Raw genomic sequence first — 15,036 nt, 5'->3', positions numbered from 1 at the left:
AATTTGTCTCACCTTATACTAATGGCCACCATATTTAAAATGAACTGTTTTTTTGTTATTGTACATGTTGTGTTTCAAAATACTGTAGCCATTAATCACTTTCGTACAATGATTATTATTAACATCAGAAATGTGAGGAAAGCATGGTTATCGCAAACTTTTAATTCGACCAGTAGTCTATAAAATAAAATTATACTTTTGAATTATAATGTGAAGGGGTAAGAAAAGAAGGTAGCCATTATAGCTTGAAGCCAATCAAAACTATGAATCTGTTATTTTTTAAAGGGTTGGATTATTCTAATGAGGTTACATAAATTATCCTAATATTCCTCACTTCTTTTATTTCCCCTTAATTCCACTCATTGCATGTTGTTAACAGCATATACAGTGACATACTTTCAAATCACTGCTCCTACGGTGAAGCTTGTGAGTTTTACTGGTTAGGCCGAAGTGTTTCTCTTTCTGACTGTTTCATGGTAAAAAAGGCCGCATTACCTCTCCTTCCTTCCCACACCATTTCATTAAGAACATCTCAGGATTCCACAACATACCTTTTTCCCCAACAAACGGCAGGGACCAAGTGAAAACATCCATGAAATTTGGAAGCCAGTATGGATGAGGAGAACAGTTGAATTGCCTGATATTCATGACATTGTTCTCATACTTCAATACTGCAGCTGAAGAAAACAAAAAGAAGGACGTTAGATTCACAAGCACATATTTCTGCTTCTACACATGGCTTGAGTTGATCAAGAAAATTCAACTATATATTTGACTTAAGTTCCAAAACATCAAGGCAAACAGCTTCATTGGTCATGAATGTTTATTTAGTTATGGATTTAAACTTCAATCAGTGTAGTATCTAACTGCACAATGTATAAATACTATACATGAAATGGCATTATAGTTTGGCAAATATTTATATAAGATAGTTAATCAAATGTCAGGAATTGGATCAAGCTCCTTTTGCAGCCAAGAACATTTTAGTCTTTTTTTTTTTTTCGTGGGCCTCTCACTGTTGTGGCCTCTCCCGTTGCGGAGCACAGGCTCCGGACGCGCTGGCTCAGCGGCCATGGCTCACGGGCCCAGCCGCTCCGCGGCATGTGGGATCTTCCCAGACCGGGGCACGAATCCGTGTCCCCTGCATCGGGAGGCGGACTCTCAACCACTGCGCCACCAGGGAAGCCCCCCATTTTAGTCTTATTTAATACCTGGTGACACGAATAAAAGTGGCATAGCTAAGTTAGTGTGATATAACTTAATAATATCCTTAAATATTTGAACAGAATTTATATCTATTGTTTTTAAAGCACACTTTTTTCCAGTACAACTCACAACAGTTGTACAAAATAGTTTAAATTAGACTGCACTCCTGACTTAATAAAGTAAAATGTTTGGACTGAATCCTGCCTTAAATAATATGCCGATGTTGACTCCACCCTTGACTTCTGAAAAGGATGCACCATCCTCAAAAATGGGAAAAACAATCTGCCTGCTTCACTCTGCTTTGCTTGGTATCTGTAGGTTGGACACACACTCACATGGGATGTTACGCTTGCAGAGATGTTAAGAGCATAGCTAGTCTCGCTTCTAACCAGGTTCAGAACCTCACCTATAGCAATCGGGACACAGGGTGAGCAGGTGTCCGTGAATACTTTCAATGAAGCAAAAGCTACCTGTTTTAATAGGGTCATCTCCTCTACGGATAGACGATTTTAAGTTGTAGGAAAGTCTCAGGGGGAATTTAAACCTTCTTTACTACTTACTGATCCTAGTTCTGCCTTCTGGAAAAATACAGATCAAGTATACTTCTGTTTCTAAATGACAGTCCTTTAAACATTAAGAACAATACTCTCACACTGTACCTTGCTGAGTTTTGGCAAGATTTTACTGTTATTATCCTACCATAGCATGATTAGCATTATATTAGCAGAAACTATTGAACAGATCCTAGATGCTGTCAAATGAGTTCTTCTTGGTTTTGTTTGGCGGTTTAAAATATAGAAAAATTAATCATCTCATGACTTTTTAATTTTTGGACTGACTTTTGTATGTGGAAGATGTTATAGCATGTGATTGCTATGCATAAAGATATCCCTTAAAAATATATATATTTTTGAAAAGCTCCTGGGAGTTTACTGGATTTGAGCTTTGCATGAATGTCTGCACTAATATCTTATTCAACTACTTATCGATATCTTTAACATAACGTTGCTTTCATAACTCTGCGTTTTCCTTCCACCTGGAATGTTTTCTCAGAAGCCTCTGAATTTCCAAATTCTTCCCATCCTTCGGTGCCCAGCCCAAACACTATCCCCTCTGTGAAATCGTTTCTGATTTCCTCTGGTGGATGTCTCTCCTCTGAATTCCAAAAGCCCTTGACTTACAGCTCTATTTGCATTTATTATTCAATTTTGATCACAGCTATTCTAAGTGTATATGTATATATCCAACGTCTCCCTACGGCTGTAAGGACAAGTACCATACAGCAGGCTCTCTATCTTTATGTTCCATATACCACCTTCTTAGCACAGATGCTCAGAAGCTAAGGATACATCTTGGTATTTTCCCTATAATCTTTTTCAAGAAAATTCTTCCTAATGCCTTTGACACTTCCTCACATGAGACCGCTTCTAGAGCCTTTCCCCCATCTTGCTTATCCTATTCTGGATGTATTCCACAGCAGCAATGCTACTGTTAAAGTGTGGCTCAGAACTAACAGAATCTTGGTGGGGTTGATCAGTGCAGAGCATGGGAAGAATGTATAGTTTTCTGTGATTTGCATACTACATACATCATATTGAAGCTGAATAATAAAGTGGATGTTTTCAGCAGCTTGAAGTTAACAAAAATCATACTTGAGAACAGTGAGGTTTTTTCCTTTGAACCATATTTCAGGCTGACCAACCCAGTTCCAGGGAACAGAATCACAGATGGTTTGGGGACAGGAATTGCAGATAATGCAATCCACACTGATATGGAGGGAGTTAACTGTCTTCTTCCCATGGAATGCTGAATCCCGCATACAATTCTGTAAACCTGTTCTTCTTTGCATTATCCTATCATTTATGCGATATGTCATTTGGCCTAAGGATACATTCACATAGTATCAGAAACATGCAAAATGAAAAACTCATGGCAAATTACAATACCAATACTTGGGATCTGCCAGATGGGAAAGGTGAAGTACTTCCCGCTTTTGCTAACTACTCCCTAAGCACCGGCTTCATGGAAAAGGTCTTTACCATTTTTGAATACTGCATATTATTAGCAGAAATGGATCCTCCCATCTTCAAAAGGATCTCTTAAGTTTCTAAGTCATCTTTTTGAAGAGTAATTTCTCCTCTAAGTCCACTCCCCCACTTTTTATTAGTGTTAGGTTGGTACAGTAGGAAGAAGGAAAGTAAGTGTTATAACTGACAGTACCCCAGATGAAAGAGAGAGGCTTTCTATAATATGTCACTTAATCCTTACTACAAATCTGAGAAACAGATGTGACTGCCCTCATGTTATAAACTAAGGATTTGAGGTCAAGAAATGAAGTGACTTTCTTAGGATCATGCAACCAGGAACTAACTGGAAGATATCACTCCTATTCAAACTCAGCTTCTACTGACACCAAATCCATTCCCTTTCCACCATTCCCTCTCTCTCTCCTAAATTATAAATGTATGAATTCTATTCCCAGCTGTTATACTAATTTAACTTTGAATATGGTATTCATAATTAAAGAGGTTTTAGCTTTTTGCCAAAATACATGTTTGAGAAAAGTGAAATAGGATGCACATTCACAAGTGTGGATAAGGCTTATCCACAATAGATAAAGCAGAAGCTCTGTTTTGTAGCTGGTGAGACAAAGCATTTATTCATTCAACATTGGCTCAACCTAATTTATCTGCGTGCCTACTGATAAAGCAGATACTGTTTACAGATTTTATTTTTGTTTATTAACAACAGAAATAATACCAGTTAACAGCAGCTACATTTTCTACACATCTGCTCTATACCAGGCACTATATTTGGTCTTCTATAATCACAAATCTTTGCAATCTCTCTCAAAAGTGATTCTTACTTGCATTTTCAAAATAAGCAGAGAGGTTATTTGCCCAAGGGCACACGTGAGAAGCAGCAAACTTCAGTTTGGGTTTGAATCTGAAGTGCCTCAACTTTCCAGTATTCCACAATATTCTCACCCTTCTCCTTCCACATTTATTCTTTTTTAAAAAAAAGGAGCACTGGACTGGAAGGCCAGGCGCCCAGACCGAGAGATGGATTCTGTCATGAATTATAAGACACATGGTCACTTAATGTCTCTATGTCTAAATTACCTCACCTCACTAGATGGGTTTATCCAGATAACTTATACGACCTCTTCCAGGCCCAAATGATGTTCACAAACGTCTGCAGCAAGGATCTCATCATTAACACAAAGACTGACGAATATTCTCAGTAATTCTAAGAGGCTATTAATAGAACTTTATTCTTATTTTTCTATAAAAACAAAAATAAACAAATGGGACCTAATGAAACTTCAAAGCTTTTGCACAGCAAAGGAAACCATAAACAAGATGAAAAGACAACCCTCAGAATGGGAGAAAATATTTGCAAATGAAGCAACTGACAAAGGATTAATCTCTAAAATTTATAAGCAGCTCATGCAGCTCAATATCAAAAAAAGAAACAACCCAATCCAAAAATGGGCCGAAGACCTAAATAGACATTTCTCCAAAGAAGATATACAGACTGCCAACAAACACATGAAAGAATGCTCAACATCATTAATCATTAGAGAAATGCAAATCAAAACTACAATGAGATATCATCTCACACCAGTCAGAATGGCCATCCTCAAAAAATCTACAAACAGTAAATGCTGGAGAGGGTGTGTAGAAAAGGGAACCCTCTTGCACTGTTGGTGGGAATGTAAATTGATACAGCCACTATGGAGAACGGTATGGATGTTCCTTAAAAAACTAAAAATAGAACTACCATACGACCCAGCAATCCCACTACTGGGCATATACCCTGAAAAAACCATAATTCAAAAAGAGCCATGTACCACAGTGTTCATTGCAGCTCTATTTAGAATAGCCCGGAGATGGAAGCAACCTAAGTGTCCATCAACAGATGAATGGATAAAGAAGATGTGGCACATATATACAATGGAATATTACTCAGCCATAAAAAGAAACGAAATTGTGCTATTTGTAGTGAGGTGCATGGACCTAGAGTCTGTCACACAGAGTGAAGTAAGTCAGAAAGAGAAAAACAAATACCGTATGCTAACACATATATATGGAATCTAAAAAAAAAAATGGTCATGAAGAACCTAGGGGCAAGATGGGAATAAAGACACAGACCTACTAGAGAATGGACTTGAGGATATGGGGAGGGGGAAGGGCAAGCTGGGACGAAGTGAGAGAGTGGCATGGACATATACACACGACCAAACGTAAAATAGATAGCTAGTGGGAAGCAGTCGCATAGCACAGGGAGATCAGCTCCGTGCTCTGTGACTGCCTGGAGGGGTAGGATAGGAAGGGTGGGAGGGAGGGAGACGCAAGAGGGAAGAGATATGGGGACACGTGTATGTGTATAGCTGATTCACTTTGTTATAAAGCAGAAAGTAACACACCATTGTAAAGCAATTATACTCCAATAAACATGTTAAAATAAATAAATAGCTTTCATTTAAAAATGCAAGTGCAATAATATATATTCTTTTTTCTTCAGCCACATAAAATACTCATGCAAATATACTTCTCAAATAATCTTACATTAATAACGTATGAATTTTGATTTTTTGCATAATAAATATATATGTTGCAAAAATACATGAAAAACATTAAACCAGAACAGTCCCAAATACTCCGTCACGAAATTCACAGTTAACGTTTCATCTTCCACCCCTGCCACCTTCCTCTGACTGCCACTGGAATTACAGAACTCAACTGAGCCCTAACAGGGTGCTCTCCTCTGAAGTACTTGAAAGATGTTTATCTCCAGTGCATATAAATAATACAAATGGTTGTACTTCAAGAATCACTCGAGACCACCTCCTGAGACCTTGTCTGAGAAATAGAGAGAGGAAAAAAGAACAAAGTCTACCATCAAGGAACTCCTCTATTCCGCTGGCAATACACATGACCTCATGTCCTTTACCAATTGTATCAGAGGCCCGGAGAGGGATTATGACACATATACGGGCCTTAGGTTATGAACCATTGTTCAGAGCAGACCAGACAGCACAGAAACAAATGCTCTTTTGTTGCACACACAGGGGTGAAGGATAGCCAGAAGAAATTTGGTATAATAGAAAGAATATTAATCCCCATGAATCTGGAGACCTGACTGCCAGTTCTTTCTCTGATGTCAAAATTATGGTTGCAAAATTATGCAATTAATTGGTCCCATCATGCTTATGTAAAAGATATAAAAGTCAGTGATAAAGAGACTGCTCCTACTAGGAAATAGGGAAGGGACACTGGACCTCTATTATTTCTAATGATACCACAAGGCCATCTGAATATAGTGAAGCCCGAGGAAGAGAATCTAGATCTTAATTCAATCCTCCATCTATCAAACCATGCATAAATTGCTAGGCCATATCCAAATCTGTAAATTAAAGGGGTCTCTCCTACTTTTTAAAATTTAAAATTTTGATGAGACACAAAAACCAATAGTTCACAAAAACTTGATAACATTTCACAGCATCTTCTTTACAACTGCCATCATCAGGGAAGCTGATGACAGGGCAGTACATGACAAAAACAGAAAGGTCAAAGAGAGCTTCCAGTTTAAGAGAAGTTATCAAAATATTGCTAGCAAGATGCATTGACGAGCTCACCGAACCATGGGTTCAACACATTCCAAGTCGATTTTAAGAGGAACACAGAGCTCTTTTTCTGAAAGCCTTCAGATTAGTAACTGTAATGTTCCCTACATACCTCAGACGCTCTCAACACTACTAGGGCAGTTCTAAGAGAGAGGAGAGAAGAGCTCAAAAGAAGGGAAATGATAAATTTTATTCTTTTCACCCTTCTGCTAACGTTTTTATCTCAACTCTAATTGACAATCCACTCCCCACTTCAAAAGATGGGACAGAGGGACAGAAAAGAAACAAAGATGAGAGGAAAGCAAATGAAGGCACTTCAGAATCCCTGGAAGCCATCCAGAAAAAGCGCAAAAAAAAAAAAAAAGCATAATAGGCCCAGGATGTTTTTTCCTTTCAATTCTTCCACCCTCAGATACCCTGGTAGAAAACGTAGCATCAGTGTGTTCTTTTGGCAAAGTCCTACCATCATAGAAGGAGACATGATAGTTTGATGGATAAAATTCTTGAGGTAGGACTATGTACTCATAATGTCCTTTGGCAGAATTTTAAGATTATGTTGGTATGCTGCAGGAAAGGGTCTTCTCTCTGGGAGAGATGCTACAGATTTTTAAAAATCTATATGTTCCCATAAAGATTACTTTGGGGAGGGTACAAGTTTTGTTTAAAAACTTGAGAAGATATATATGTACATTCACATATATGCATAGTTATTGTAGTACATGTTATAGCATCTATAAACACAATCTCTACGATTCCTTCCATTTAGAAATTTGACTTCTCACTCCTGTTTCCTTTTTTTTTCTTCTCAATGTCCTATACTTGCCTGATGGATTCTGTTTTAAGAAGATTCCTTTTTTTTATTATTAGTGACCTAGGTAAAGGGCATGACCTAGTTCAAAGGAAATTTACCAATTCATGAGGGTTACTGTATTTGGTGAGCAAGGGCTACACTTGTAACTCACTTTTACTCTATGGCTCATAAGGTTAGGCTCAAAGTAAGTGTTCAAGGCATTTATGAAGACGGATTTCAAGTCTTCAATTTATAGGTAATTTTCAGGTAATTCTGTCATAATGATATTTTTCAGTATGGGTTTCTTGAGAAATTTAATGTTTAAATTGCTCAATTCACTACTTATCAGAGTGTATTTCATAGGCACATGCTCAGTAACTTCTACATAATGACTGAATTTCAACCAACCTGAAATATCTTAGTATTACTGGATACAAACAGTAGTTATATATAATTTTCTTGAAGGTATGAGCTAATGATTTTGTACTTATTGAAATACACGTGTATGTGTTTCACGTGTTTCTGTATATAATCCTTTTACGCCCACATCTAACCCTTGTTCCTCCTCTTACCTTGTACATGCCTCTTTCATGGCACCTACAACACCTTCTTTAACTTTGTCACAAGTCTCCTACATAAATGTGGATGATATTATCTTACATGAAGGAAGGTGACTGTACTAGATATATCTATTATCTGAGCCAATCTTATGGTTATGTGTGTGTGTGTGTGTGTGTGTGTGCGTGTATGTATGCATGGGTGTGTGTTATGTGTTTCCCTTCTTAATACTGCATTAGTAAATTCTGAATCAGGTATTATTCAAATACAGAATTTTGAGTAAAGTAAGTGGAAGGCAGATGATAGAAGGAATGAGGAAGGCATAGATCTCTCTTCTTTTTTTCTTTTATTGTGCTTTGTACCATACCTGGCACATGGTTGATGCTCAACAGTGTTGGCTGAAGAAAAGATCTAATGAAAGGAAATAGAGAAAAGAAAGACAAGATGGAGAAAGAGAGGAAGGAAAGAAAGAAGGCAGGCAGGCAAAAAAAAAAAGAGAAAATAAAGAAAAATTAAAAAACATAAAACATGTAACTTGTCAGGACACTAAAAATGTAACTAACCACATATGAACAGAAGTCTGAAGGGTGCTTGAAAGAATTTGGGAAAAAGGTAATATGTCACTTCAGAGGCTAAACTCTGTTTTAAAATTGTAAGATTCTAAAATAGATAAGAGTGGAAATAATATTGTCTCTGTCACACAGTAACTGTGAGCTTTGGCAAACATTTCTCCTTATTTGAGTCATACCTTTCAAACTTGTAAAATAGGAATAATTAGGTCATCTTCAAAATATGAAGATCAAATAAAATAATATATGGGATTAATATTTATAATATATACAATCAGATAAAATTTTGGCACCTGAAAAATGTAAACTATCATGACTCAGTTTCAAATTCCTTGAGGAAAGAGTGGCTATCTATTTTTAATAGTTGTGCCGTTTTACAATTCCCACTTAATGTGTCACATCGACATACTAGGATCCAGAGAATTTGGGCCAAAAATTGATCCTTGGGATTAGCCCAAGTCCAGTCAAACACTGTGAATCATTTCTAACATTACAATTTCACATAGAGAATTTGAATTTCTACCGTTAAATATTTTTTGCTAAGTCAACAAGAAGGAGTCATCGGCAGTTTTGAGTTCCTTATCAGTTTGAGCTGGTACGTTCCTTTAAGTTCTAATCTATACAATTATAATGTTAAAATAAGGCTTAATCAACCCTAGGCTAAATGAGAAAGATTTACCTGAAGCTTTAAGCTACTGGGGGAGGTGGCATGGACATAGGAAACACTGGCTCTCATTCAATACAGCTGATACTTATCAGCTCCAAATGCATAACAAGGGTAAGTGTACCTCGGTGGGAAGTACTTTGAAAAGTAGTGCCTATATCTGTATCTGTTTCAGTGTCTGTATGCGCTTTCACCTTGTACTTGGTATCAAGCCTTAAGCTGCAGCTTGCAATGGTTCTAGGTTGCTATCTCCAAGATATCCTTGGCACTGAGTTAATATAAGCCTATACACTTGATATCTACTTCTTTTTGTGGAAGTAATGTCACTGAGTGTCTTGCAGGTCTAGAACCTCTAGATAATGAATAGCAAGGGATAATCCACTGATTCACATCTTTAACGTTTCATATATGTTATGTGTGTGTATATATATATATATATACACATACATATATACACACACACACACACACACACACACAAATAAATATATATTTCTTGTTTTTCCTCCTGTTAAATGCCTTATTGACAATTAGATTTCTAGAGAAGTTGGTTTCAGTCCAGGGTAAGAATCCTCTAACCATCTGTCAGAAAATGGAATGTAACACAAGATGTAAGCCTTAAATGGTCCCGTCCAAGGGGCAGCAGAAGAGCACTGACAAGGAATCTGGATGGAGGACTCAGGTTGCTAGAGGTCCTGTCTTCATCCCCAAGGAAGGGTTCACAGAACACTGAGATCTGATTTTATGGACAGAGCTTTGTGAAAAGCGAGGATTATCGCACCCACTGCCATAGAGTACTTACTTTGTTGAAGCTCCACAATTACTTAACTGCTGAAATTTAAAATCCTGTAGTGGTGATGGTTAAGAAATCAAGCTGTGACAAAGCGAGAGAGGGGCATGGACATATATATACTACCAAACGTAAGGTAGATAGCTAGTGGGAAGCAGCCGCATAGCACAGGGAGATCAGCTCGGTGCTTTGTGACCGCCTGGAGGGGTGGGATAGCGAGGGTGTGAGAGAGGGAGGCACAAGAGGGAAGAGATATGGGAACATATGTATATGTATAACTGATTCACTTTGTCATAAAGCAGAAACTAACACACCATTGTAAAGCAATTATACTCCAATAAAGATGTAAAAGAAATCAAGGCCATTTGTTAAGAGTAAAGATACATAGATTATACGTAGCTTAATTCAATTAAAATATATAGGGAAAGTAATCCCTAAATATTCAATCTTGATAGGTTTTCTATTTTCTATTTCACCTTCTGTCCCATTAATTAAATGTTTAAATGTAAGCAAGGTGATTACTGGAGTAAAACTAATCTATTTAGAAGGCGGCCTCCAGCAATGACACTTTCACAGCAGAGCTGAATAAACAAAAGCAAAAGCATAAGTGCTTTGGGGGATATCTTTTCAAGGGAGACATTTATTTCAGGCTAGTACAAAAGATACTCTAATCTTTTAATAATGTATGTATTTGGATGTAAAACACTCATGTAATTTAAAAGTGATAACAAATGACTCTTCATTTCAAAAGCTTTTCCTTTCTTATTGAAAACTAGTCACCTAAACACAATGAACCCCTGAGTTGAATAGGGGATCAGTGCAAACGCTGCCCTGAAAGCTTTCACATAACAAAGCTGATGCACAAGAGCACAAAAGGAGGGTAACCCGTGGGCCCTGGAGTCAGACTGCTGAGCTTCAATCTCAGTGCCATTCCCTGACCAGCTTGCATGAACTTTGGGGAAAGTATGTAACTCCTCTGTGTCCCGGTTTTTCATCAGTAAAATCAAGATTATAATGTAGTTCATAGAGTGCTTGAAAGATTAAATGCATTTATTCATGGAATGGAAATGTAGAGCACTGTCTGGCAATGGTAAATGCTCAATAAATGTTAGTTATTATTATTGTTATAGGTATAGGAAATCACAACCACTGATGAATTGCACATATTGAAGAATCCTAGTTATAAAAGGCAGCGTAAAGGGGACATTCTACTGAAACCTCTCTGCAGTTAACTTTATCCATTTATCTCAGAGAGGTGATTTCTCTGAAAACCAATCAAAACCTTCTAACTTCAAGTTCTCTTTACCTTTAAAAGTCTACCTAAATTTCTTTTTTACCATCTCATACTGATAATAAAAGGAGTTAATACTAAGAGTTTTGTTCATGGTTTCTGCTTTACTCCTTCATAGATTCTTTTTTTTTTTTCTTCTTCATAGATTCTTATATTCCATACTACTTCTTGGTAGATTGTCCTAGGTTTAATAACCATTATTAAGAAATTATCTTCCTGGTGTGTGTAATTCTACCAATACTCATTGGGCTAAAAAATAAAAATGTTTATCAAATAAATAAAGAAATGACTATTTTTTCATGGGGGTGTATCTTACTTATTGTTTGCTTTTGCTTTAGCATTTGTTAGCAAATATCAAATAACAAAATGCTACACCATGAATATGTATTTACATTTTCTTTCTTTCTTTCTTTTTTTTTTGACTTAAACAACAAACATTTATTTCTCACGGTTCTGGAGGCTGGAAGTCCAGATCAGAGTGCCAGCAGGGTCAGGTTCTTGGTGAGGGCCCTCTGGCTGGTCTTGTCCTCACGTAGCCTTCCTTGGTGCATGCAGAGAGAGATCCTCTGTTTCCTCCTATCTTTATAATTAATCCCATCACAGTGCCCCAGCCATGACCTAATCTAACAGTAATTATTTCCCAAAGGTGGCACCTCGAAATACATCACATCGGGGGTTAGAGTCTCAACATAATGAATTTGGGGGGAGGAGGAACACAAACATTCAGTCCATAGATGGTATTTTTATAGTTTATCTAAATGTAAATACAATCTGAAGTGAAAGATTAAGTATCTACATTTTCTATATTGAAATAAGTGAACTGGCCAAACAGCTGCTCAAGAGCAATTAAGAAGACCTTTAGATTTGAGACGATAGAGGAATAAAGTAAGGGTTGGGAAAACTCTGCCATTGGGCAAAGTCTCTAGATTAACTTTATCCAATTTGTAAAGCAACTAGTGATCATATTTATGGCTATGGTTGCAGATACCCCAAAAATGCTTTAAAAAGGGATATGTTAATGATAAAGGTGATGCCCATGCTGAAGACAGGCCTCAGACTCTACAGAAATGGCCCCTTGTTATAAAACGTGGGTGTCTTCGCAGGGAAGTAAACTTTTACACATGCTGTAGAGAAAGAGGCAGAGGTGCTACTCAGGGTTGCCTGGGCACTGATACTACTCCCTTCCAGAGACTCCCCCTGCCCCTTTCCCTCCTCCACACAGGACAAAGGTGGAATCTAGCTGGTTCTATTTGGCTCCTGAACCTGGCAGGTTCCAGTTATCTCTAAGTTTGTGGAAGTTATTCCTGAATGGTGAAACAAGCTCCCAGTGTGAAAGGACTGCGGTGCGGCAGGGAATGAGATTGTAAGGCCTGGCAACACCATGCTGTGTCAATGGTGTGTCACTGAGCGCTGAGAGCTCCTGCTGGAAGGTGGGGCTTCAAGGCCAGTTGGCTTCAGATATACTGCATTTGCTCCTGGAGCTCACATCACGACTGCCAATCAGATTCCTACCTGGGTTCACTATATTAACAATTCAATCCTCCCTTATGATAGTATTTTCCTGCCAAGTCAGACATTATCTTTTAATTTATAAATGGTATCTTCCTGAAGGCCCTGTCTACTTTTTGATTGGGAAATATTTGAGGATGTTGTAATTGCAAGTTTTGGTAAGATTAAAATGCTTTTTATAAGTAAATCTATCAAGTTGTCTAGTTTAAAAGTCCAAAACATCATAATATGTTTTTTTCTATCAAAAGCATAGACTTTTGCAAAAAAAAAAATCTCAAAATTCTTGTAAACAATGCTTTTCCTGTCCATCCTTGAAACCTGATTTTCAACTTCTCTTCCTTCACTTACTTTAACATTGAATTGATTTCTTTCCTGGTTGTCATTTTAATCTTTGGTCTTGATCACTGTATTAGTTTGGTTGTCATTTAGATTTTCCTCTCAACTCCAAAATACATTTCATTTAATACCTTTTACTTAATTACTTAATTTTACTGTCAGTAGATTTTCTTAGAACTGAGTTGTACACCCCTGGTATACATATTTATATTTCTCTACATCTGTAGCATACATCCATCCATCTAGCCTCTCACCTATCCATTTGACAACTCATCTGAACTATGGAGAACTGGCACCACATGGAAACCTACTACAATTTACTTTATAGATTTTTTTGAAGCACAGTTATAATCATTAGAGAGACAAAGGACTTAACTGTTTACATCAAGGTTTAAAACACTTTTAAAAAGAGGTTTATTATAGTTTTCGGCCAAACCGAATTGTTTAAAGCAGAGCTCACATCTGCCATTGTGTTTTTCAGCACTGAGAGATTTCACTCTAAGAGAGCTTACATGTCACTTTCTCAGTTAAGCTTTTTTTGTTGCCACCAGCTTATTTCCATTCTCCTTTCATACTGTTCTTTTCTTTGTAGGATTTTGCAAATATATTTAAATTATTGGTGAAATTCTTTAACGCCTATCACACTACTAGATTATAAACCCCACTAGAAAAAAGACCATGTCTGTCTTGTTTATTTTATATCCTTAGCACCTCACATGGTACTTGGTATACAGTAAGTTCTCAATAAAGGTTTGTTACGTTGGTGAGTGGATGAGGTTGAAGTCACTTTCACAGATGGAAAATTATTTTGAAGAAGAAGCAGCAGCAGCAGTAGCAACGTGTCATTACTGCATTTTTCTTCTGTTTGGTGTATCTGGGTAATTGTGAAATCGCTTTTCCCTTGGGCTACAGCTTCACAGGAGAAAAACAATTCAAAGGTGCTAAGTACTCTGCAAATGTTTAACTCCAACTGGGAAATCAACACTGGTTACAGCAGTAATTTAAAGACAGATAAAACTCTGAGGGTCAACACGGATAGGATACTTTTGGGCACTGTCTTGCTATTAATTCCCAGAAAGAAAATGCTTTGATCAATGCACGTATTGGCTGCCTACCATGTAAAAGGCATGCTACTTGGCTTTACAATGTGTATCAAAAAGCCCCTGATTCAAACTATTATCTGATTGGGAAGTTATAGGAATGCACGGAAAAGCTAACTAGAAACAAAAGTAAATGCTAAGTACGAGGGCAAATGATTGGTATTGCAGGTGAAGGGTAAATGATTGGTATTACAGGCGTTAAGAGAAGAACTACCAACAGACAGACTGGAGGGGGTGTAGTCCATTTACATGGGCAGAGAAGAGCAAGACAAGTATTCTAGATATAGATGAAAAGAAGTGGGTGGGCAAAGATGTGGCGAAAAGGAAAGCCAAAAGTTGTTCAGCGCGATGAGCAGAACACTTTGGCTAAAGTAAAGGGTTCATACAGAGAGAAGCAGAGAGATCGGTCACGAAGGTAGACTGACCCATAAAGTAAAATTATAACTATGAAGCTGAAGAGGAAGAGTATTCTGCCAGCTTCTGGGAAGCCCCACACAGACACATGGCATAATTCGAGCAATATAAAATATTCAATGATGATAATATCTTAATAGTGCACAACGTTTTGTTTCAAAGTAATTTCATCTATTATTT

At 37.4% G+C, this 15,036-nt stretch overlaps 1 protein-coding gene across 3 annotated transcripts in view; it reads right to left on the bottom strand.

Annotated features, from left to right (window-relative positions):
* PPP3CA (protein phosphatase 3 catalytic subunit alpha) overlaps window positions 1-15,036 on the bottom strand; it is a 298,715-nt gene that overhangs the window by 34,745 nt on the left and 248,934 nt on the right. For all 3 annotated transcript variants that reach the window (XM_022582432.2, XM_089912447.1, XM_089912446.1), the window contains one exon: window positions 552-677. In XM_022582432.2, coding sequence (XP_022438140.1) covers window positions 552-677 — 126 coding nt within the window. The remainder of the gene's footprint in view (window positions 1-551; window positions 678-15,036) is intronic.

The sequence above is a fragment of the Delphinapterus leucas genome, chromosome 5, assembly GCF_059928025.1.
Source record: "Delphinapterus leucas isolate spDelLeu-1000000601 "Yukka" chromosome 5, BTC_Dleu_Yukka2, whole genome shotgun sequence".
Lineage (NCBI taxonomy): Eukaryota > Metazoa > Chordata > Mammalia > Artiodactyla > Monodontidae > Delphinapterus > Delphinapterus leucas.
Note: the sequence above shows the minus strand (reverse complement) of the source record. Positions and strands in the feature narration are given on the sequence as shown.